Source organism: Dryobates pubescens, chromosome 15 (genome assembly GCF_014839835.1).
Source record: "Dryobates pubescens isolate bDryPub1 chromosome 15, bDryPub1.pri, whole genome shotgun sequence".
Classification (NCBI taxonomy): Eukaryota; Metazoa; Chordata; class Aves; order Piciformes; family Picidae; genus Dryobates; species Dryobates pubescens.
In genome coordinates, this window is record NC_071626.1 from 27,049,029 (window position 1) to 27,074,229 (window position 25,201).

A 25,201-nucleotide genomic window follows, 5' to 3' on the forward strand; every position below is an offset into this window, starting at 1 on the left:
GCAGGCCAAGCATTGCTGTAGTCAGTTTGCAATTTCTCATCTAAGTGCCATGTTCTACCCTTGGCCCACAGCAACCCCAGGCAGTGCTACAGGCTGGGGTCCGAGTGGCTGAGAGCAGCCAGGCAGAGAGGGACCTGGGGGGACTAATTGACAGCAGCTGAACATGAGCCAGCAGTGTGCCCAGGCAGCAAAGATGGCCAAGGGCATCCTGGCCTGCATCAGGAACAGTGTGGCCAGCAGGAGCAGGGAGGTCCTTGTGCCCTGTGCTCAGCACTGCTCAGGCCACACCTTGAGTCCTGTGTCCAGTTCTGGGCTCCTCAGGTTAGGAAAGATGCTGAGCTGCTGGAAGGTGTCCAGAGAATGGCAACCAAGCTGGGGAGGGGTCTGGAGCACAGCCCTGTGAGGAGAGGCTGAGGGAGCTGGGGTTGCTTAGCCTGGAGAAGAGGAGGCTCAGGGGAGACCTTATTGCTCTCTACCACTCCCTGAAGGGAGGTTGTAGCCAGGTGGGGGTTGGTCTCTTCTCCCAGGCAAGCAGCACCAGAACAAGAGGACACAGTCTCAAGCTGTGCCAGGGGAGGTTTTGGCTGGGTGTTAGGAAGAAGTTCTTCACAGAGAGATTGGCCCCTGGGATGTGCTGCCCAGGGAGGGGGTGGGGTCCATGTCCCTGGAGGTGTTTAGCAAAGCCTGGATGAGGCACTCAGTGCCATGGGCTGGTTGATGGGTTAGGGCTGGGTGATTGGTTGGACTTGATGATCTTGGAGGTCTCTTCCAACCTGTCTGATTCTGTGAAAACCCAGCCTCATTTCCCCCCTAGATCCTAGTTCCACTGCAGCATCCAGATTGAGTTGGCTCCGTATTTTCCTCTCTCTCATCTGGACACGTCACCATAGGGGCTGGCCTCTGTTTTTTCTCTCTTATCACTGTGAAAACTTCATATCTGGGCTGTGCCTGGCTTAATGAATCCACATTTCCAGCACTTGTCTGATGATTGGCAAACAGTTCCAACCCCTCTGCCTTAGCTTGCAGTGGCCAGAAAGGAAGTGTTTGCTGTCCAGAAAGAGCAGTGATGCTCTGAGCCTGTCTGGCTGAAGGGAAGTAATTAATGTTTGTGATGGAAATACTTTGGGGGTGTTTTAAGTTCTGAGCTCTTGGTTGGGTCAGCTTCCTTAAGTTTTAGTTCAGGTAGACATCACTATTTGAGCTCATGGTGGCAAGAGCTTGGAGTCTGGTATTCAAAAGTGACAAAGAAGGCCAGTGGCAGCCTGGGCTGCATCAAGTGCTGCCAGCAGATCCACAGAGGTGATTCTGACACTTTGCTCTGCTGAGACCTCACCTGCAGTACTGTGTACAGGTCTGGAGCTTTCAACACAGGAAGGACATGGACCTGAGGGAGCAGGTCCAGAGGAGGGCCACAAAAATGATCAGGGTGTTGGAGCAGCTCTGCCATGAGGACAGGCTGAGGGAGCTGGGGGTGTTCAGCCTGGAGACGAGGAGGCTCTGGGGAGACCTAACAGCAGCCTGCCAGTACCTGAAAGGGGTTACAAAAGGCTGCAGAGAGACTTTGCAAAGGCCTGCAGGGACAGGACCAGGGGCAATGGCTTCAAACTAGAGCAGAGCAGATTGAGATTGGATGTGAGGAACAAGTTCTGCACCATGAGGGTGGTGGAACACTGGAACAGGCTGCCCAGGAAGGTGCTTGAGGCTCCATCCCTGGAGATACTCAAGGTGAGGCTGGACAGGGCTCTGGGCAGCCTGACCTAGTTGGGACTGTCCCTGCTGAGTGCAGAGGGGTTGGACTGGGTGAGCTTTGGATGTCCCTTGCAGCCCAGCCCAGTCTGTGGCACAGCTCAGGGCCTGCAGCTGTAAGGCTTATCCTGGAACAGAATGAAACAAAACACAAAAAAGGTGCAGGTTCCTCCTTACCCTAGAGCAGGTTTTTTCTGAATCATAACTTGGATTTGGCTCTTCCTGTGTCTGTGGGGGTGTGTGGTGCCTGTTCATGCTGTGCCCCACAGGCAGGGCACACCTGCCAGGCGCTGCTGTTCCCATCGTGGTCTGGTGGGAAACAACCACAGTGGCAGTGAGGACTGGCAGCTCTCTCGCTGCCCCTCCCTTGCACAGCTGGGAATTCATAGTTCAGCTGAAGTGGGTGCAGGGGCACTCTCATTTTGACCCCAGCTTATGTGCCCCTGTGCTCCACCACTTGTGGCCTTGATTAAATGTGCAGGGAGGGGATCTGCAGCCTGCTGTCAGCTTGCACACTGAGTACAGTGCCAGCATCACCCTTTGCCTCTGCAGCCAGAGGAGCAATACCTGCAGGTGAAGGCTCTCCAGCACTGTGTTTGCTGTGAGCTTCTCATCCTGCATTCAGGCTGCTCCTTGAGCTCTGCCTGGGCAGGAAGATATCCATTTCTTTCCTGTTTGCAGATCATGGTGTCCACAGGCAGTCATGTCTTGCCCCACAAGCAGCCTGGGCACAACAGTGCAGCCTCCTCTGGCACTGGTGCAGCCAGTGGGGACAGGGTTTTCCTTGCCTGGGGATGGTGGTCACTGGAGCCATTGCTGGCAGCAAGCATTTGCTGGGCAAACTATGTCTGAATGAGGCTGTGCACAGGGCTGCCCTGTGGGAGCTGCAGGCTCTTGCAGTGGCTTTTGGCTTCTGCAATTGTAGTTTCAAACCAGATGTGCCTTCCTGGGAGGGAGCTCAGCGGTTCAAGTAGGAGTCAATCCTTTGTGCTCCCTCTGACTTCTTTCTCTGCTCAGCAGTCTCCAGGTTCCAGTAACCTGCCAGCCAGTATCAGCCTCTGCCTTTCTGTGCAGGTTTTTGCTTGTTACAGCCGCAGCCCTTTGTGCTGGCTAACGTTTTCTGGCTGCAAAGGCCAGCAGCAGGGTGGCTCTCAGATAGAGATGAAGCCTGGTGTTTGCTCTCCTTGGCTTCCCAGATAGCACAACGGCAAACTGGCTTCCTGGAAGCTGGGAGCTGGCTTGCAAGATTAGGCAGCCCCGAACGCACGGGGGCAGTTTGTCAGGTGTGACAGGCACAGCTTCTCTTGGGGCTCAGCACAGGTCATCTGATGGCTTCTTCAAGGTGGCAACACCAAAGCAGCAGAGTTTTACCCTGGCCACTCTCCTGGAGGCACTCAGGTGGGCTAGGTCCCTATGTCACTTTAGAAGTGGCTGGTGCCTGCAGAGCAGTAAGAGGCTGCACGTGTGTCCTAATAACCATTCTCCTGTTCTCTTCCCTCCTTGTGGTTCCTCCAGATGGGTTCCTGTCAGTCCCTCCTCCTTTTAGGCCTTAACTGCCTCTCCTGGTGGCTGGGTGCTTTGGAAGGGAGAAAGGAGCACTCATTTTCTGCTCAGCTAGACTGGACATGAAGCTCAGATCTCGCAGCTGGTCCTGTGGTGGGTGCTAGGGCGTGCGGGGCCAGCGCTCCTGCGTGCAGGCCAGGCAGGACGTGACGGGCTGGGACTAGTTCCCGTGTAGGTCTGTGTGTGTTGAAGGGCCTTATCTCCAGAGGAGGCTTGTCCCAGGCTTGTTTTGCTGGGCTGTGAAGGCTTCCTCAAGAGAACCACCTCAGCTGCTCTTGGGAGAAGGGGACAAAGTGAGTACAGAATCTTTGGTAACTGTTGTAAGTGTGGTGGTTTGGTTTGGCACCACGTCACAACTTGGAATTCACCCCAAGGAGCAAGTTACCATGCTGCACAGGATCTGGAGACTAAATTAAACTCTTATTTACAAAAGTAGGTAATAAACACATCCAAATACATACATACATATACAGCTAGGCACCAGCCCAGCTCCCCCCTGGGCAAAGCCCAGCTAACACGTTCTCTCTCTCGTCCCTGCCACTGCTTCTTACCATAACCAAAACAGAAACAAGCAGGCCAAGCAAGCAAGGTCAGAAGCAGAGAAAGGGCAAAGAAGCAAGCGAGAGAGCAAAACCAAGCTCTGCTTCAGACTATATAGAAAGTCTGCAGACCAATGCAATGGGATAAACATCTCCCTTATGGTCTCCTCAGCCTCTTAAGACTGTCCATCCCCTGGACTCTCTCAAATTCTCTGGAAGGACTTATGTACAGTCAAGATGTTAGTCTTAAACCTGTAACAGTAAGGTAAAGAGAAAAATGAGCAAAATGAACCATACCTATCAGAGGAATCAATATCCTTTAGGATCAGCATTTTGCAGCCCTCATCCTGGCCAAGGTGTGAGGTGCACTGACACAGACCCACTCTGGTCCAGCACTCTTGCTGCTCTTCAAAGTGGGTGCTGGAGAGAAGTGCCAATGCCAGCCGTGCACCACTCATGCCCCTTGCACCAGTGCTGTGCTGCTCTGTGCCAGCAATGGCAGCTTGGCAGCTTGGCCAGACCTAGGAGCTGCTTTGGGACCAGCTGATTGAGGCTTGGCTCCAGTGTAGGCTGTCCCAGTGAATGCAGCTCACAGCCTGGCTGCCTGTGGTGGGGCTGGCAGGAGTCTGACTGCAGCACTGTGCCCTGGGGCTCACTAAGGAGGCAGGCTCCCATTTCATACCTGCAGCAGGGGAAGACCTTGTGCCATCCCAGGGGTGGCAAGGAGCAATGCACGTGGCATGGGTGCCAGCATCAGTGTTGCTGCTTGCTGACGCTTACAGCATTAGGAGGGAGATACTCTGCAGCTGCCCAGTGAGATCCAGCTTGCACAGCTCTGGGTGGCACATGCTGCTGCAGAAGCCCTCCCCTGCTGTCCTCCTAATGCACATACCTATATCTGTGTGTGTGTCCAAATGGCTTTAAATGGCATCAGCTCAGTAGATCTTAGGATGAAGTTGTTTTCCTGTTGCTGCAGCACATGTTGTCGCAGTGTGTTCTGTTGGGGGGGGGATGGCTCATGTTTGTTTTCAAACTCCAATTTACATTCTTCCATCTCTCTTACTTGCTTCTTGCAAACCTGACTCTAAGCTTTTGTTTCTGACTGTCTCCATTCTCCTACTTGGCTGAGCTGCAGTTGCAGACTCAATCTTAGACAGGGAGTTTTCCTCCTGTGTGTTTCAGCCCTTGGACTTCCACTGCCTCTGACAGGCCACTCGAAGTCCCTCCCAATTGCCTTGCCTTCTGCACTTGCAAAAATGTATGTTGAAAGCATTCATTTTTGTAGTCTTAACTGATCCTTTCTGGTATTTGTTGGTTCTTTTCTAACCTTCAGTAAAAGGATTTTTATTTCTTGTTCTTCCCTCTCTCTTCACAGTATCACAGCATCACAGTATAACTAAGGTTGGAAGAGACCCCAAGGATCATCAAGTCCAACCTGTCCCGACAGACCTCATGACTAGACCATGGCACCAAGTGCCACATCCAATCTCCCCTTGAACACCTCCAGGGACGGTGACTCCACCACCTCCCTGGGCAGCACATCCCAATGACGAACGACTCGCTCGGTGAAGAACTTTCTCCTCACCTCGAGTCTAAACCTCCCCTGGCACAGCTTGAGACTGTGTCCTCTTGTTCTGGTGCTGGTTGCCTGGGAGAAGAGACCAACCCCCTCCTGTCTACAACTACCTTCCAGGTAGTTGTAAAGGGCAATGAGGTGAACCCCTGATCCTTCTCTTCTCCAGGCTAAACAATCCCAGCTCCCTCAGCCTCTCCTCGCCTCTCCTCACATCTCCCAGCCCCTCCTTTGTCTTGCTTCACCCCAGACGATGGCTCGAGGGTGGTTTTACTTTCAGCATTCTCTGTTCAGGATTTTCCAGCTTGCTCTGGCACTGGCAGATTTGATGTTTCCCCTTGGTGCTGATGTTTGCACTGGGCATTTGTTTCAGTTTCCAGCTTGCTGTTGTGTTCAGCGCAGCCTTATCTTGCTGGGCAGGAGTTTGAATGGTTGGTTATCGATCCCACGGTTTCCTGGCGCAGGCTATTGCTTCCTGCCAATTAGCTTATTGTCTTGTGGATAAGATTATTGCTATCAGCAGGCTGGAGTGACTGTGGCTTTGTAGGGTTAATCAAGGGGTGATCCTAATGCACACAATCCTTTTGAGAATCTCTAGAATGCATTCATAGAGTGGGTTGGGATGGAAGGGACCTTAAAGATCATCTAACTCCAGCCAGCCCACCCTGGCTAGGGACACCTTCCACTAGTCCAGGTCACTCATCCAACCTGGTCTTGAATCTTCCAGGGAGGGGACATCCACAACCTCCCCAGGTAACCTGTTCCCATGTCTCCCCACCCTCCCTGTCAAGAAATTCTTTCCAATCTCCAGTCTAAATCTGCCCTTCTCAGGCTTCAATGAATTTCCTCTCATCACTACAGCCCTTTCCAAAAGTCCCTTCCCAGCTCCCTTCTCCTCACACCCATTTGTTGCGCAAGGTGAGGCATGATTCAACTTTGTTGCTGTCTTCGTCCCTATATCCTTGCCCCAGCTGCTGAATAACTGCACTCTTCATGGTGAGACCCACTGCATTTCTCACTCTCAAGCATAATTACTGCTCTGGAACATCTCCCCTGGCTTCCACTTAATCTGAGGGCTGGAGATTACTTGTATTTGGACCATCATGCTTAGCTGTGGAGGAGGAGGAGAAGCAGCCCTTTGTGGTTGTGTCTTTTTCCTTTGTAACTGGCACCCTGTGGCCATGGCCACAGGTACTGTGTTTAAGTAATTATGCACAGTGGGAGGGAAAAGGATTTCCTTTTGGTTTGAATCTGAATGTGACCTTGGATGCCATTAGCTGTTGGACTAGGAGGTGCAGTGAACAATATATTCATTTTCTCTCTCTTTCCCTTGTTTCCCAGACCTCTGTTTTCACCCTGTTTTTATCCTAGGCATCTCTTCCTGACACAAGGAGTTGTCCTGTATTTCACAGAATTGTAGAATGGGCTGGGTTGGAAGGGACCTCCACAGCTCATCCTGTTCAACCTCCTCTGCACTCAGCAGGAATGTCCTCCACTAGATCAGGCTGCCCAGAGCCCTGTCCAGCCTCACCTGGAATATCTCCATGGAAGGGGTCCCAACCACCTCCCTGGGCAACCTGTTCCAGTGTTCCACCACCCTCATGGTGCAGAACTTGTTCCTAACATCCAATCTCAATCTGCTCTGCCCTATTTTGAAGCCATTGCCCCTGGTCCTGTCCCTGCAGGCCTTTGCAAACAGTCTCTCTCCATCCTTCCTGTATCCCCTTCAGGTACTGGCAGGTTGCTATTAGGTCTCCTTGGAGCCTTCTCTTCTGCAGGCTGAACACCCCCAGCTCCCCCAGCCTGTCCTCATAGCAGAGGTGAATCCTACTGTGGTTGTTTTCATGACCACTCCTTGGTTGAACCTGTTGCTTACCTCTGCATGTTGGTCTTCCCCCTCCCCATTTCTCCTGTGGGGAGTCTGGTGCTGTGGGGGCACACCACAGATGCCTGTGGGGGCACTGCAGTGTTTGCTGTGTCATTCTTGTTGGTCTCAAACCACCTGTTCGCAGCTTGGGTTCTGCTGCTGCTCTGCAGCTCTGGTTGAAGGACACTGAACTCAAAGGTGAGATTTTTAATTTGTTCTCTCTCACTCCAGATATTAAACCACAGATATAATAAAAGTACTTTAAAACCTTGCCTCACATCTTTGGACCACTGCAACTATAATGCCTCTACCACATTCAGCATCCTGTTCTGTTTGCCTCTTATGGTCTCAAAGCCCAGAGCTGATGTCATCAGGTCACTGCCTTCTGTAATCCCAAGACCTCCCCTAGCAGCTCCAGCTGCTTCTGCAGCTCAGTGTTCAGTAGGCATCACTGGGGCTGCTTTTATCCATGCTCTCTGCTTTTATTTACCTTTTTTGGTTTTTTCTCCACCTGCTGCTTGAGGGACTGCTCCCACTGCAGCTGCTGGGATGTCCTGGGAGGGCACAGTGCTGCTCCTGGGAAAGACGAGTGGCAAAACTCTCTGCATGTGAGGGAAGAAAGTCTACAACCTGCCAGATTTCTGAATGAGGCTGTTTGGGGCCCTTAGTGAGAAGCAGCAGAGGATTTGTGGGTGAGAATTAGAGGGAAGACCAGCAGGGCAGGCATCCTGCTTGGAGTCTGTTATAGACCACCCAACCAGGAGGAAGATGTTGATGAGTCATTCTATAGGCAGCTTAAGGCTGTCTCAGCATCATCTGACCTTGTCCTCATGGGCAACTTCAACCTGCCTGACATCTGCTGGGATCTCAACACAGCAGAGAGGAGGCAGTCCAGGAGCTTCTTAGAGTGCATGGAGGACAGCTTCTTATCCCAGGTGCTGCATGAGCCTACCAGGGGCAAGGCTCTGCTTGACCTTCTTTATACAAGCAGAGAAGGGCTGGTGGGGATGTGGTGGTTGGAGGCTGTTTAGGGGGCAAGGACCAGGAGAGAATTGAATTGTCAGTACTCAGCCAAGCTAAGAGGGGCAGCAAGAAGACCTCCACTCTGGACTGCTGGAGAACAGACTGCAGGTTGCTCAAGGAACTAACTCAGAAGGTTCCTTGGGAAACAGCCCTTAAAAACAAAGGGGTCCAGGAGAGCTGGACCTGCTTCAAGGAAGAACTCTTGAAGGCTCAGAACAGGCTGTGCCAATGCGCCGGAGGATGAGCCCCGGGGCAGACAGCCTGGATGGGTGATGAGCTTCTGAAGGAACTAAGGGGCAAAAAGAGGGTGTATCATCTTTGGAAGGAAGGGGAGGCAACCCATGGAATGGTTAAGGATGTTGCTAGGTCTTGTAGGAATAAAATTAGGGAGGCAAAAGCACATTTGGAGCTTAGACTGGCCTCTGCTGTGAAGGACAACAAAAATCCTTCTATAAGGGACCTAGACCAACTGGACAGATGGGCAGAGGCCAACAGGATGGCATTCAACAAATCCAAGTGCCAGGGGCTGCACTTTGGCTACAACAACCCCATGCAGAGCTACAGGCTGGGGTCAGAGTGGCTGAGAGCTGCCAAACAGAGAGGGACCTGGGGGTGCTGATTGACAGCCACCTAAACATGAGCCAGCAGTGTGCCCAGGAGGCCAAGAAGGCCAATGGCATCCTGGCCTGCATTAGGAATAGTGTGGCCAGCAGGAGCAGGGAGGTCATTGTGCCCCTGTACTCTGCATTGGTTAGGCCACACCTTGAGTCCTGTGTCCAGTTCTGGGCCCCTCAGTTTAAGAAGGACATTGAGAGACTTGAAGGTGTCCAGAGAAGGGCAACAAGGCTGGGGAGAGGCCTTGAGCACAGCCCTGTGAGGAGAGGCTGAGGGAGCTGGGGTTGCTTAGCCTGGAGAAGAGGAGGCTCAGGAGTGACCTCATTGCCCTCTACAACTACCTGAAAGGTGGTTGTGGCCAGGAAGGGGTTGGTCTCTTCTCCCAGGCAACCAGCACCAGAACAAGAGGACACAGTCTCAAGCTGTGCCAGGGGAAGTTTAGGCTGGAGGTGAGGAGAAAGTTCTTCACCGAGCGAGTCATTCGTCATTGGAATGTGCTGCCCAGGGAGGTGGTGGAGTCACCGTCCCTGGAGGTGTTCAAGAGGGGATTGGATGTGGCACTTGGTGCCATGGTCTAGTCATGAGGTCTGTGGAGACAGGTTGGACTTGATGATCCTTGGGGTCTCTTCCAACCTTGGTGATACTGTGATACTGTAAATATATTAACAGCAAGAGGAGGGCAAGGACAACCTCCACTCCTTGGTGGACACAGAGGGGAATGTTGTAACTAAAGATGAGGAAAAGGCAGAGGTACTTAACACCTTCTTTGCCTCAATTTTTACTAGCAGGACAGAATGTCTTCCAGACAGCTGGCCTGCAGAGCTGGCAGAAGGAGCCAGGGAGCTGCATAGTTTCCCTCTGTTCCAGAAGGAGGTAGTTAGAGATCTCCTCAGCCTCTTGGAGCCCCACAAGTCCATGGGAGCAGATGGGATCCATCCTAGGGTGCTGAGAGAGCTGGCAGATGAGCTGCCAAGCCACTCTCCATCATTTTTCAGCAGTCCTGGCTCACTGGAGAGGTCCCAGAGGACTGGAAGCTGCCAACATGGTGCCCAGCCACAAGAAGGGCCGGCTGGATGAGCCAGGGAATTCCAGGCCTGTCAGCCTGACCTCAGTGCCAGGCAAGGTTATGGAACAGTCATCCTGAGTGCAGTCACACAGCACTTAGAGGATGGCCAAGGGATCAGGCCCAGCCAGCATGGATTTAGGAAGGGCAGGTCCTGCCTGACCAACCTGATCTCCTATGATCAGGTGACTGCCTGGTGGATGTGGGGCAGGCTGTGGATGTAGTCTGCCTGGACTTCAGCAAGGCCTTTGACACTGTCCCCCACAGCAACCTCCTGGCCAAACTATCAGCCCCTGGCTTGGGCAGCAGCTCTGAGCTGGGTTAGGAACTGGCTGGAGGCTGAGCCCAGAGAGTGGTGGTGAATGGTGCCACAGCCAGCTGGCAGCCAGGCACTAGTGGAGTGCCCCAGGGATCAGTGCTGGGCCCCATCCTCTTTAACATCTTTATTGATGATCTGGATGAGGGCACTGAGTCCATCAGCAGTAAATTTGCTGATGACACCAAGCTGGGGGCAGGAGTTGATCTGCTGGAGGGTAGAGTGGCTCTGCAGAGGGACCTGGACAGGCTGGGCAGATGGGCAGAGGCCAAGGGCAGGAGATTGAACACATCCAAGTGCCAGGTTCTGTACATTGGCCACAGCAACCCCAGGCAGAGCTACAGGCTGGGGTCAGAGTGGCTGAGAGCAGCCAGGCAGAGAGGGACCTGGGGGTGCTGGTCGATGGTAGGCTGAACATGAGCCTGCATTGTGCCCAGGCAGCCAGGAGGGCCAATAGCATCCTGGCCTGCCTCAGGAACAGTGTGGCCAGCAGGAGCAGGGAGGTCATTCTGCCCCTGTACACTGCACTGGTTAGGCCACACCTTGAGTCCTGTGTCCAGTTCTGGGCCCCTCAGTTTAGGAAGGAGGTTGACTTGCTGGAAGGTGTCCAGAGAAGGGCAACAAAGTTGGTGAGGGGCTTGGAGCACAGCCCTGTGAGGAGAGGCTGAGGGAGCTGGGGTTGCTTAGCCTGGAGAAGAGGAGACTCAGGGGAGACCTTATTGCTCTCTACAGCTACCTTAAGGGAGGTTGTAGACAGGTAGAGGTTGGTCTCTTCTCCCAGGCAAGCAGTACCAGAACAAGAGGACACAGTCTCAGGCTGCGCCAGGGGAGGTTTAGGCTGGAGGTTAGGAGGAAGTTCTACACTGAGAGAGTGATTGCCCATTGGAATGGGCTGCCTGGGGAGGTGGTGGAGTCACCATCATTGGAGGTGTTCAGGAGGAGACTTGATAGGGTGCTTGGTGCCATGGGTTAGTTGATGAGGTGGTGTTGGATGATAGGTTGGACACAATGATCCTGAAGGTCTCTTCCAACCTGGTCTATTCTCTTCTCTTCTCTTCTCTTCTCTTCTCTTCTCTTCTCTTCTCTTCTCTTCTCTTCTCTTCTCTTCTCTTCTCTTCTCTTCTCTTCTCTTCTCTTCTCTTCTCTTCTCTTCTCTTCTCTTCTCTCTTCTCTTCTCTTCTCTTCTCTTCTCTTCTCTTCTCTTCTCTTCTCTTCTCTTCTCTTCTCTTCTCTTCTCTTCTCTTCTCTTCTCTTCTCTTCTCTTCTCTTCTCGTCTAGTCTATCGAGGGTTTGGTTCTTTTCAGCTCAGAGCTCTGCTGAGGGCCACAGCTCCTGGCCAAGGCGCAGCCTGGCTGCCCCCTGGGCACTGCTGGTTGGGTTGTGATGCAGGACCTTGCCCTGGCCAAGGAAAGACCTTGTCCTGGGTATTCACCATGAATTCTTATTTCATCTCTTACCTATTCCCAGCAGGTCTAAGGACTTTGGCTCCCTCAGGCAAGCCTGTGAAGGCATTTTTGTGTGGGTCTCCCCTTTCCCCCATCCCTCCAGAAAGAGCGTTGGGCAGAGAGAGGAAGGAGAGCCTGAGCTGCGCGGCTCCCGGCCCAGCGGGGAGAGCAGCGTGAGCCCTGAGCGCAGGCAGGGGAATGAGCCCCTTCGCACCGGCCATGAAATCAGTCATGTGTAGATTTTTGTCCAGCCCTGGGGGGTGGGGGAAGGAATGTGGGTTGGGCGAAGTCTAGGATTACACCAGCCTCTGAATTTTCCCTTTCACCCGTTCCATAGCCGGCACCCTCCGCTCCTGCCTTCGCGTCTCCCGGCGGCTCACGCCCTGCCCCGGCAGTGCCACCCGCAAGGTAACACCTCTGGATCACCTCTGCTCCTGCTTTCTCCTGCCCTGCTCCCCCTGTGCCCCACACCCGCCTGCCTCTGCTCCGTACGAGAGGCCACGGCGCCCTTTCTGCCTGTTTAATCATTCTCTAGCCCGGAGGGGTCCTCACAGCCCTTCCCCGCGGCCGCTGTCAAACGCCTGCCAGCGCTCCTTGCGCTTCTGCACATCCCAGAGTTTCACAGGGAGCTATGGAGGCGGAGGGGAGAAGTGCTGCTTTGCCCGGCTTCTTGCTCTCCCCGGCTGGGGCAGACTGTCATTTGCTGGCACTGCCTCTTCCTGCTGTCCTGGTGAGGGAGCTGCAGGCGGGAATCAAAGGCGGCATTAGGCTGCGGCTGGGAGAGCTGCCTCTGCAGGGCACCAGCAGGCACAAGGGCTGGCACTCTGCAAGGGAAGGTGCCCTTCTTGACACGAGGTCCTCAGCCATCCTGGCTTTTGCACTGGGCACTGGTGGGAACCACAGTCCTCACCCTTTGCCCTGTGAGGCTCAGCATCCTGCCCGTGAGGCTTTGACACCTGCTGAGCCTCTTAAATGCTTCAGTGCAGAGCTGGTGCCCCCCATCCTGCCCTTATCTATCTCCTTGCTGTGCTCTGAAGCATCAGCTGTGCACCAGCAGTCCCTTACACCACACCCTGACTTTCCTGGGAGGAGAGGTGATCCCTCAGGGGTTTGTGGGGGAAGATGGAGCAACAAGAAAGATGCCTACCTACTCTGTGCCAATCTTCCACTACTGTTAGCAGAGATCTGTTTAGAGCTGGGAGAAGTTCTTGCAATGCCAAACTTCCTGAGAGCAGTGGTGTGGGGAATCCCTACAGGGACTAGAGTAGGAGTGGGGAGATCTCAGATGGCCATGGCCAAGGGTATTCCTTTCCTGCTGTTACTGTACTAGCACCATTTTCTCTCAGCCTTGAAGATTGCCAGCAACAGTTGCCATCACCCAAAATGTTTGTGTTTTGTGGCTTTCATTGCATGGTCTGCACAAAGAGACCTTGGTAAGCAGCCCCAGAGGAGAAGAGAAACCCTTATCAAATATCTTGTCAAGTATTTGATCCTTCTAGAGCCCTAGGTCTGTCCCCCCTGTTCCTGCTGTGGTGGGAGCTTCAGCCTGGCAGAGCTGCTGGGTGTTGTGTTGTGCTCTGGTGATGGTGGTGGGAGCCTGGCAGAGCTGCTGGGTGTTGTGTGTTGTGTTGTGCTCTGGTGATGGTGGTGGGAGCCTGGCAGAGCTGCTGGGTGTTGTGTTGTGCTCTGGTGATGGTGGTGGGAGCCTGGCAGAGCTGCTGGGTGTTGTGTTGTGTTGTGCTCTGGTGATGGTGGTGGGAGCCTGGCAGAGCTGCTGGGTGTTGTGTTGTGCTCTGGTGATGGTGGTGGGAGCCTGACTGAGCTGCTGGGTGTTGTGTTGTGCTCTGGTGATGGTGGTGGGAGCCTGACTGAGCTGCTGGGTGTTGTGTGTTGTGTTGTGCTCTGGTGATGGTGGTGGGAGCCTGGCAGAGCTGCTGGGTGTTGTGTTGTGCTCTGGTGATGGTGGTGGGAGCCTGGCAGAGCTGCTGGGTGTTGTGTTGTGCTCTGGTGATGGTGGTGGGAGCCTGGCAGAGCTGCTGGGTGTTGTGTTGTGCTCTGGTGATGGTGGTGGGAGCCTGACTGAGCTGCTGGGTGTTGTGTTGTGCTCTGGTGATGGTGGTGGGAGCCTGGCAGAGCTGCTGGGTGTTGTGTTGTGCTCTGGTGATGGTGGTGGGAGCCTGACTGAGCTGCTGGGTGTTGTGTGTTGTGTTGTGCTCTGGTGATGGTGGTGGGAGCCTGGCAGAGCTGCTGGGTGTTGTGTTGTGCTCTGCTGATGGTGGTGGGAGCCTGGCAGAGCTGCTGGGTGTTGTGTGTTGTGTTGTGCTCAGATGGTCTGCTTCAAGAAGCAGGAGTGTTTTGAAGTGAGTCAGTTAAAACAACGAAACTGGTAGTGGCTTCTGAGGGCTGGTTGTGGACTAAGCAATGGGAAGCAGCTTACTGCCAGCAGGGATGGCTGTGAGAAGCAGGAGAGGAGCAGTGGGCTGTGTGAGCACTGCACGCCTGCTCTCCCCTCTCTTGCCTCCCACAGCCCAGAGCTGTGCCTTGTTGCATGGCTGGTGCAGGACCTAAAGAAGCAAACTCTTCTGCAGGTGAGATGGATTGCAGAGTCCCTGGTGCCATCAGCAATGGGGAACTGGTGCCCACACAGCCCAGCGTGGAGAAGCAGAAGGAGGAGGAGCAGACGCTGGAGCGAGGGCAGTGGAACAACAAGCTGGAGTACGTCCTGTCCGTGGCCGGGGAGATCATCGGCCTGGGCAACGTCTGGCGCTTCCCCTACCTCTGCTACAAGAACGGTGGAGGTGAGTGCAGCCCTGCCACAGGCAGCCCTGCCACGGGCAGCCCTGCCACGGCCAGCCCTGGGGGCACCTGCTCACCACTGTCCCCCCTGCTGCGGCTGCAGCTGCCTCTGGCCCTGCTCACTGCCCTCAACAGCATCTCAGCAGCTCCCGGGTCTGAAGAGAGGCTGCCAGGCTGCCAGCCTAGAGCAACCTGGGCTGCAAGTAGGGCCTGTTCTGGCCTGGTGTGGTGTGGGTGACAGCAGCAGCGTCCCAGAGCAGCTGCAGCCATGTAGAGCCTTGACTGTGGTGGTGAGGAGGGCGACCATGTGCCGGGGCAGGCAGGAGGAGCAGGGTGACTTGCTCTGGGCAGCTCCTGTTTGAGGAGCCCAGAGAGCTTCGTGCCAGGTAGCTCCCAGCAGTGCAGCACAGTCATACTGCACACCACAGGGCACCAACAGCTTTGCAGCCCCTTTGAGGAGCTGCAGCATCGCCTGGAGGCTCAGGAGGCTTTCAAGGGCCTCTTGGCCACAAGTCCTGGTCTGGTGCCGGACCATGGAGGGATGTTCCCTTGGTGCTGGAGCCCGACGGTAGGGACAGGGTGAAGGTATTTTTCTCAGCTCAGTGAAGAAGTACAGGATGCCTCATGTGCCTCATGGTGCCTCTCCAGCATGCACTGGAGCTGCAAGTGTGTGGGGCAGGGGACCCCTGGCTCTGACCCATGCAGCAGGTCTGTGGGGTGAGCAGCTGAATGTGCTCCAGGGAGTGGGGCACTGCTGTTACCAGCAAGACGCCAGCAGGTTGGTGCTGCTCAGGCTGTCCTTGGTGGTGACTAGTGGCCAGTCCCCCACAAGGCCAAGTTGTCCCATGGCTTGGCAGTGGATTTGGGCTTTCTTTTGCAGTTGGAGACTTGGTCTGGCTTTTTTACAGGTGTTTCCCCCTGATTTTAGCTTCTGGCTGCCTTTTAAAGGAGAAGACTGTTTTTAAAAGTGAAAGCCTGGACCTCTTCAGAGGTTTGGCTCAGTGGCATGTGGGGAGAGGGAGTTGCTCTCCCTGTCTGGTGATTAGTCACTAATTGGGCTCTCTGGAAGGGAAGGGGAGAGGTGAAAGGGCATTTGGCTGGAGCTGGCAGGGACTAAGTGCTGGGGACCCGGGACTGAAATGTCCTGGCTTGAGCTTGGGGTAGTCTCATGGGCCTCACTAAACTGCTTTCATCCCAGGGCATACAAGAGGATTAGCTGCTGTTGAGCTACTTTCAGCCATGCTTTGCTCAGCACTTGCTGCTTTTCACCAGGTGGTTGGGCAGTTTCCTTCCCTGTTGAAAAAGGAGGATTTTATAGTGGTCTCCTTTTCCACAGCAAGTGTTTCTTGGCTGCCTGCTGAGCCCTGTCTGCTCCCACTGCTGCACCTTTCCCAGGCACCCTGTCCTGGCACCCCTTTCTCTGCTGCTTCCCCCACTGGGTTCCCCTAGAGTGGGGCTGGGGAAGAGCTGATGGAGGATTCTGGTGAAGGAGAGCCATGCTGTGTAGCTGAACAGCAGAAGCCAAATGCAAAGGTCTTATTTTCACCCAGGAAGTGGGCCTGGAGCAAAGGTCTGTGAAATGGCAGAGACTGGAAGGAGTTTGAAGTCTCAGGCAAATGCTTCATCTCTGTCTGCCTTCCCATGAGATTAGAGCCAGGACGGGGCAGGAACAAAATCATTTCCCATATGATTTCTGTGGCAGGGCAGTGTGGTGAGGGTGGGCAAGACTCTACAGCTCCCTGAAGGGAGGTTGGAGTGAGGAGGGGGCAGCCTCTGCTCCTTGGTGGCAAGAGACAGGAGCAGAGGAAATGGTTGCAAGCTTTGCCAGGGGAGGTTCAGGCTGGATGCTAGGAAATATTTCTTCCCAGAGAGGGTTCTCAGACACTGGAATGGTCTGCCCAGGGCAGTGCTGGAGTCACCATCCCTGGAGGTGTTCAAGCAGTGTGTGGAGCTGGTGCTTAGGGACATGGCTTAGTGCTGACCCTGCAGTGCTGGGTCAAGGGTTGGACTGGATGAGCTTGGAGGTCTCTTCCAACTGAGTGTTTCCTGTGATCCTGCGACTCCCTCCTGCTCTGTGGAGTCTCGCCTGCCCTGGCAGATGCTGTACCATATCCCTGGTAACACCTCAGTTTGGAAAGCTGCCAGAGGTTTTGCCCTTTACTCCTTTGGGAAGGCTGGTCTAGGCTTTTGCTTCTCTGGTCCTTCAATGAAGGTGAGGTACCTTTATTCAATTTCCAGCTTCAGGCCAGTCATGGTCAGCCTACAACCATTTGTGCCAGCAAGAGCTCTGCCCCACTGGCAGACTTTTTCTGCCCCACTGAGTGATGCCAGTGCATATAACTGCTTTGCTGCCCTAAATAACTGAGGCCCTTCACAAACAAAGGTATCTGCAAAATCCAAGCTGTGAAAGAGGGGCAGACAGTTGTTCTTCCTTTCTTTTGGGACATTCCCACATACCAAAGGAAGAGAAGTCCCTTGAGTACTCAGTGTGCTTAGTGCTCAGTGTCTGAAACCACACAGTGAAGGGGGAAGGAGGGGATGAAGAGAAAATAATGTTCTTTTTCTTCTTGCTCACTCTTGCTTTCACCTCCTGTGGCAGGGTGAGGCCCTCCCTGGCAGCCTGGCCCTGATGGCACTGGGAGCCCCCCGCAGAGCCTGGCTGCTGGGATGCTGCTGGGGCCACACGCAGCTCCCCACCGCTGCTCCTCAGACTGCTCGGCTCCAGGGCCCCCCTGCTGCCACAGCTCATGGTGGAGAAGGGACCATGTGTGCTGTTGTGTGCTGACAGAGGGACACTGAGGTCCTGCAGCACGTCCAAAGAAGGGCAGTGAAGCTGGGAAGGATCCAGAGAACAGGTCTCAGGAGGAGTGGCTGAGCGAGCTGGGGTTGTTTAGGCTGGAAGGAAGAAGGCTGAGGGAGAACTCATTGCTCTCTACTACTACTTGAAAAAAGGTTGTAGGTAGGTGGGTGTTGGTCTCTTCTCCCAAGTAGGAGAGGAGACAGCCTCAAGCTGTGCCAACAGAAGTTTAGGTTAGCTATTAGGAAAATTGTCTTCCCAGACAGGGCTGTAAAGCTCTGGAGCAGGCTGCCTGGGGAAGTGGGGAGCCACCAACCCTGGAGGGATTTAAAAGACCTGCAGGTGTGGTGCTTAGAAAATGGTTTAGTAGTGACTTGGCAGTGCTGGGTCAATGGTTGGGCTTGGTGATCTTAAAGGTCTCTTCCATCCAAAACACTTCTGTGGTTCTATGATAATGGAGGGGACCTCTCCCTTCCCCTTCAGCAGGGTGGTGGGGTTCACCTGCAGGCAGGGTGGATGAAGTTGGGCTGGCAGGACACCGGCCGGTGCTGAGAGGCTGCTCAGGTGCCCACATCACAGCCCCTGTTGTGGACTGCCCTTCCTGCTGCCCCTCCATCCAGAGTGGCTGTGCAAGGCAGCTCTGCTGGGCAGCTCTTCTCAGCTCGAGGGCCTGAAGGCCATCTTGCCTACTGTCCTCCCCTGCCTGTGCAGGTGAGAAGCTGCCTTCTGCCAGCTGCAAGGAGATGAGTGTGTGTTGGGGGGCTGGTGTCATGGTGGTCTCACCCTGCCTGTCTCCCCAGCCTGGGGGAGGAGGGGAGCAAGGCAGATCACAGCTCCTGGCTCAAACATGTCTCTGCAAATCCCATCTTCACCCTACCATAATCTTGCACCATTTCATAGCTTGCATGTTGGGACCCTCTAATTAGGCTCTGAAAGCATGGAGCCTGCTACTAAACCTGAGGATCACAGAAGGGCCTGGGCTGAGAGGGACCCCCAAAGCTCCTCCAGTCCAACCCCCTCTGCACTCAGCAGGGACATCCCCAACTAGATCAGGTTGCCCAGAGCCCTGTCCAGCCTCACCTGGAATATCTCCAGGGAAGGAGCCTCAAGCACCTCCCTGGGCAACCTGTTCCAGTGTTCCACCACCCTCATGGTGCAGAACTTGTTCCTCACATCCAATCTCAATCTGCCCTGCTCTCGTTTGAAGCCATTGCCCCTGGTCCTGTCCCTGCAGACCTTTGTAAATGTCAGATTGCAGGCTGGCAATAAGGGAAGCCTGGGCTGGAAGCTTAGCCTGCCACCTCGGAGACCTCCCTGGGGTCCCCGGCCAGAGCTGAGTTGAATACAGCCTGTTGTGCAGGAATGATCTCCCCTGGGAAAGGCACCACTTCCCTGGTAGGGTTGCACACGAGCTGGGAGTTGAGGCAACAGTGTTGTCACAAACACTTCCCCTGCCCTCAGCAGCTTCTCTTTACAGGCAGAGAGTGGAGCGCATGTGGGCAGGCACTTGTCATGGCCCTGGGACTGCCAGGTGTTGCCATCCTCTCAGCTGCTCTGCTCACAGGGAGCTGCTGTCTCTTTCCTTGACTGCTTGCTTTTTGCAGGGAGCCTGTGGCTTGGTACCCAGCTGGGGGTGGGGTGGGACTTCTGGCCAGTCTCCAAACTGCACTCCCCCCACCCCCCACCCCCACCCCTGCATGCTAGTAAATCTTATTAACGAAGTCTCCTGGGGTTTGAGTTTACTTTTGCACCGTGATTGTTGTTCCCCACACACCCCTGCTGCCCTGAGCCCAGAGCACTGGCACAGACAAGGAGAATGCAGGGGAGATGTGCTTGGTGCCTGGCTGGGCTGCCCCCTCAGAGCCCACTTGCAGGGGGTCTGCCCCTCTCTTCCTGGGGCTACCCCTTTCCATGCCAGCTCCCGCCTCTGCTCCATGTCTCTGCCCTTGCAGCAGGGCTTGGGCAGCTTTGGTGGTGCTTGAGCGCAGCAGGAAGCAGGGATCATCCTGTAGGGCTGTCTCCTGTGCCCTCCAGGAGAAAAGCCAGTATTGCATTTAACATTAGCCTGAGGTAATCAGAAGCCTGATGTGTTCTACTCCTCCCTGCCTGGTTTCACAACCGGGCTTGCCCAGGAGGGCAGCCCTGGCACCGGTGTGAAGTACATGCACATACTTTACTGCACTAATTGCTGTTCCTTTGCATGTCTGCTGCTTATCCACCAGCCAACGACTGAGCAAATCAACAGCCTGAAGCTGTTGGTCTGGATTTGCTCCTGGGTGCCTTGGTGTTGCTATCCATGGGCTTCTCAGCTTATCCAGGCAGAATACCCCGGGTGAAAGGAGTCACCAACGTTCTACAGCAGGGAGCTCTCCTGTGTTTCTGCACTGCTATTGAGAGCTTGTGTCAGTCTTCTTTGCACAAAAATCAGGCCTAGAAACTTTCCTTCCCTCTCCATCTTCTCCAAATGTTGACTTTCTCATGCAGCTATGGAATATGAAGATCCTTTTCCTGGTACCCCATTTGTGGTCTTCCCTCCCCCTGGAAGGGTCCTGCCCAGTGCCAGGCAGGAGATGGTCTGACTGCAGTCACCCTGCAGGACTTATTTCTCCTATCTGTTTCTTGAATCTGTCAGGTGCCTTCTTCATCCCCTACCTCATCTTCCTCTTCACCTGTGGGATCCCTGTCTTCCTGCTGGAGACGGCGCTGGGGCAGTACACCAGCCAGGGCGGGGTGACAGCCTGGCGCCGGATCTGCCCTCTCTTTGAAGGTGAGCAGCCTGAGCCCGGCAGGGTGTGCAGAGGGGAGGGGTCCTGCTGGGGCTGGGAAGTGATGCCTCCCCCCACAGCCTGCCTCATTCCATACCTGCACATATCTGCTGCCCGGCGCTGGGCACCCCAGCCCCGGGTCGGGCTGGACAAATGGATCACCCTCCTCACCAAACAGTTCCTCTCGCTGGGCTGCATCCTGACTTCCTTCATGGCTGTGGCTCTGGCCGGGACCTTTGTGTTCAGTCAAGGTTGCCATCCAAAAGCTGAATGATGGAAATGCCTCTGACAGCTAGGAGGACCCTAAAGCACACCACTGTTGCTTTCAGGCAATGCTGTGTCATTTTCCTGATGTGGCAGAGGACTTAAAACCTTAGTGGTGAGAGGTATCAGCTGCCCCAACAGAGTGGTAGCAATCAGATCCACTTCTAACACTGGCTCAGCACAGTCACCCAGCCTCAAGCCTCTGTCTTATCCCAGTTGCCTCCTCTTTACAAACCAAAACCTTCAGATGCTCTTCCAGCAGCTCCCAGAGAAGGTCTGTGGAGGTAATGCAGGGGTATGAGGGAACAAACACAGCCAGGGCACGTTGCAGGAGAGGAGCTCAGCCAGCAGGTGAGACAGCATCACATTTTTCTGTCCCTTTTGGTGACTTTCCAGCCACAGCCTGCTGTCACCTGCCCAGACTCCCTCTCACTGCCACCCGTTCACCAGAGAAGGCTGCAGTGGGGTGGTACAAAGAGCGGGTCCCTGGGGCCCCTGCTTGGACCCCCACTGATGTGGCACAGGGGGCTGTGGGGGAGGGGGTGGTGGCTCTGGCAGGTTGGCAGAGAGCCCCAGGCAGCAGCATGGTGAGAATGCAGAGCAGCAGGTGAGAAGGTTAGGTGAGCATGTGCCCAGGGCAGCCCTGTCCGCTCTGCGGGCCTGGGAGTCACCTGCCTTTGGGGCTCGCTTTCTGCAGGCATTGGCTACGCCTCACAGGTCATCGTCATACTGCTGAACTTCTACTACATCATTGTCCTGGCTTGGGCCTTGTTTTATCTCTTCAGTTCATTCACCATCCATCTCCCCTGGGGCAGCTGTGACCACGAGTGGAACACAGGTGGGTGTGGAACTCCCCTAAGCCTCCACTGGATCCTGGCTGAGGAGAATGTGCTGCTGCCCCATGGCAAGCCTGAGGAGAGTGGCTTGTCCCTGCATGGCAGGGACTGCTGGCCACGGGGCTGGGAGTGCCAGGGCCCTGCAGTGCTGCTGGCACTTTAGGGGAAGAGGCTTGGCTGATGCAGTTCTTTGCCAGAGGGCACTGGTGCTGGCACTATCCAACCGCTCCCAGCACTCGGCCAGTACCGGGCAGGCTCCAGTGACTCCTGCCCTGGGCTCCAGCCACCCTGGGTACCTGCCAGCTTGGCATCTTCAAGTTATCCTGTGCTGTGTGTTAGCCACAGCCTCGGTGCTGATTGGCACTGCTTACTGTGCCCAGTGGAGGGACAAAATAACTGCTGCCACCTCAGTGGATTCTTATCTCTATTTGTTGCCAGCCTTATTCTGGGGGGCTCCTTTTGTGCTTCTTGGGGACTACACAAAGTTTGTCTCTGAGTCAATGTCAATGAGTGTTGACATTGTGGATGGGAAGGAAGGGAATTTTGCAGAGCTCAGGTGCTCCAACAGCTGTTGCTTACACTCCCTCTCTCCCTGGGCCTCCCCCACAGAGACCTGCATGGAGCTGCAGAAGGCCAACTCAACACTCAATGTGACCAGTGAAAATGCCACCTCCCCTGTCATCGAGTTCTGGGAGTAAGTAACAACAGCCTGTGCTCCCTCTTCTCTGGAACACACCCTCCTTGGCCAAGGAGCACACCTTCCAGTGCCACATGCTATTAGCCCATCCTTGCCAGAAGTGGACACAAGAGGAGCTTGGTCAGGTCGGAGTGAAGGCTCTCAGGGGCAGCATCCCCAGTCGAGGATGGGCTTCTAGTGTTTGTCTGGAGCAGTGCTGGCACTGCCTTAGAGCCATCTGACTTTGTCCTTCTTTGATGCTTCTTTGAGCACATGGGGCACACAGCACCTCCAGGACCCCCTCAGCTCAGCACAGGGATGCAGGGATGCTGGTTTTAAAGGTTTAATGTTTTAAAGACCCTGTCTGCTGTGTGCTCTCTGAGCCTGCACTCTCCCTGGGCCTGCTGCTCACTTGTGATCCATGGTGACCTGCTGTAGGCTGCTTGTCCTGGGGCTGGGTGCTGGAAAAGTTGCTGTTCCCACCCCTGCTGTGGCTCTCCTTGTGTCACTGGGGAGTAAGCACATACTGTAGTTTTAGAGAGCAGACTGATGCTCTTCACCCCTCCCCAAAGGAGTAACAGAAAATGCTGCACTCAGGCTTGCAAGGGTTGGAAGTTTCAATGGAAGTGCTGTTCACAGCTATGTACAACAGGACAAAACCATACAAAATACCCCAAAATACACAACAGTTCATACTCAGCCTCAGCCCAGCTCTCCAGCCTGGGCTTCTCCACAACCTCACTAGGCCTTCCAAACCTTTCCCCCAACCAGGTCAATACCCCAGGCCTCAAACCCCCCCCAGTAGCTCCCTACCCAGGCCCGAATGATGTAGTACAAATTAGCTCTGCCAAGGCTGAAGTCAGGCTACAAACCTCCCCCACAAGAGACAAGGTCCAGCTGGGAGCAGAGAGAGGGAGAAAAGGGCAGAAACTGACTCTGCAGCCAGTTCATTTAGAAAATAAAGATGCTATATTATGGGATGGAATAACACAATTTCTGGTGCTGTCCCCCTTGGCACTGCCCAGTCCCCCAGGAGGACCTCTCTCTGGTTAGACAGCAGTTCCTTAACCCACCACAGCACCCACCATGGCACTGGAAATTTCCACTGCCCATTGCTTCCAATGGGGCCTCTGTTGCTGCCCTCCCTGGGTGGGCACACAGGAGGCCCCAGCTTCCTTGAGTGGGCTTCTGAGGCTGCCTCTGGCTGCAGGACAGTGCCCAGTTAGTTACGGTCCATGGGCATCGCTTACCCACTGGTTACAGAGTCCATGCCCTTAGAAGCAGGCCAAGAGCAGAGTGGTTTTGCCAGCCCTTCTCTCATTGTCTCAATCTCCCACAATACTGTGGGGCAGGGAAGGAGGCAGTGTGTCTTAAATGCAGTTCTCCAGGACCATGACCTTTAGTCTGGGCTCATCTCTGTTGCAGCAGGGCTGCCATAGCTGCTGAGCTGCTGGGTTGTGCATGCTTCTCTCTGCCTGGGCTGTTGGCACTGTGCTGTGGTGTTCTATGCTCAGGTCTGGTTGTGTGGTGTGGGAGATGGAGGGGCAGAGTCCTTCTGTGAGGGATGAGGAAGATCTGGCACATATGGAAAGCTGCTGTATCACAGACTCACAGAACAGTAGGGCTTGGACAGGACCTCTAGAGCCCATCCAGTCCAACCTCCCTGCTAAAGCAGCTTAGCTAGTTCAGCACAGAGCTGCTTCCCAGCTGTTTCCTAACCTGTCCTGGTGCAGGGAATTATTTCTACACCACTGCAGGACTCTGCACTTGCCCTCATTCAACTTCATTAGGCTGCACTCCATCCAGCTCTCCAGCCTGTCTAGGTTAGGGCAAGACCATACAACCTTAGGTGACCCATCTAGCCCAGGATCCTCTCTTCACACTGGCTGAAACAGGATGCTCAAGGTGATGTCTTTCAGCTGTGCAGTGGGGATTACTGTGGCCTTGGTTGGGTGTGAGTCATGGTATGGGATGCTATGCTGCTCTGGGTTCTGAGGTGAAATATTTGTCTGCTCCTGAAGACAGAAGTGTGTTGTGGAGAAGGGGGTGGACAGCATTGCCTCTTGCATGGTCTTGATGGATTCTGCATGGTAAATGAAAGGCATCATTCACTTTGAGGTCTGAAGCATGTCAGACATGATGAACTTTGTAATGTGCAGGAAAAAAGCCCAGACAAAGCTTCTGAGTGCCAAGTGCTGCATGTTCCTGCAGAGAGAGGACTCTTACCCTAGAGGGCAAGACAGATGGAGGGTGGGAGGAGGACAGGAGAAATGTCATGGCCCAGCTGGCCAGAACTGGAGTGAGCACAGAAGCAAGTGTCCATGCATGACCTGCCAGGCTGGTGGCACTTCTAAGAGGGGAGCTTGGTTCCTCTGAAGCCTGCAGCTCAGCCCTGGCTCTTGTTAGTAAGCTCTGTTCCCCAAAGTCATCAGGTGCTTTGGAGATGTGGTGAGAAGCAGCATGATGTAGCCATGGTCAGTGACACTTGGGTGTTCCTTCCTCATGCAGGAGGAGAGTGCTGAAGATCTCTGATGGCATTCAGCACCTGGGCAGCCTGCGCTGGGAGCTGGCTCTGTGTCTCTTGCTGGCCTGGATCATCTGCTACTTCTGCATTTGGAAAGGGGTCAAGTCCACAGGCAAGGTGAGTCCTTGGTTCAGAGCAAGCCTCTTCCCTTGATCATAGCTGGAGCACTCAAGATATTCACCTTTTCTACAGAGAAGTCCTATCCTCTGCAAACCACCCTCTGAATAAGGCAGCAGGAGCTTGACAGACTCAGCTGGCAGCAGGAGTGCCAGCCAGGCTTTGTGTTTGGAGTAGGAAGGAATGGGAGTGATGAGATATCTCAGAGCATTAGCTCCCAAGAGGAGTATCTCCATCTGATCACTCCCTAGCCACAGGCCAAGGATACCCTGCAGTCTTCCTGTGTGCAGGGAGGTTGCATGTTCCTTCCCTCCCACCACACTGTGAGCGAGCAGCATGTTTTTCCTCTGCTGGCAAGCACAGATGGAAAATCTGCATTAGATAGTACTGAAGTCAACTCTGATGGTGTCAAAGCCCTCTCTGCCCCACAGCCACAGGAATCTTCTTTTCTTCCATGTCCCATCTCTTCCTGCAGTTGCTCATATTCCTCAGGAATAAAGGTCCCTCCCCCCCTCCAGCACTAGCCACGACAGAGGGCTTTTTCTTTATGCTTCTGGGAAGGGTTGCTGTGACTGTCCAGCTCCCCTCCCTGTGTGCCACTGTCATTTACCCCATCACTTAGCTTCTGCTACCACCTCCTGACCCATTCCCAGGCAGCCCTGTCTGCTGGCAGCAA

The 25,201-nt window shown here is 54.5% G+C and overlaps 1 protein-coding gene across 1 annotated transcript in view; it reads left to right on the forward strand.

The window, feature by feature from the left end:
- Positions 1-12,054: 12,054 nt before the first annotated feature.
- The window catches only part of LOC104310213 (sodium- and chloride-dependent GABA transporter 2), a 35,213-nt gene continuing 22,066 nt past the window's right edge, over positions 12,055-25,201 (forward strand). The window contains exons 1-6 of the mRNA XM_009911624.2: positions 12,055-12,158; positions 14,339-14,548; positions 19,976-20,110; positions 21,070-21,210; positions 21,818-21,902; positions 24,393-24,525. Of these exons, the coding sequence (XP_009909926.1) occupies positions 14,344-14,548; positions 19,976-20,110; positions 21,070-21,210; positions 21,818-21,902; positions 24,393-24,525 (699 nt within the window). The 5' untranslated portion in view covers positions 12,055-12,158; positions 14,339-14,343. The remainder of the gene's footprint in view (positions 12,159-14,338; positions 14,549-19,975; positions 20,111-21,069; positions 21,211-21,817; positions 21,903-24,392; positions 24,526-25,201) is intronic.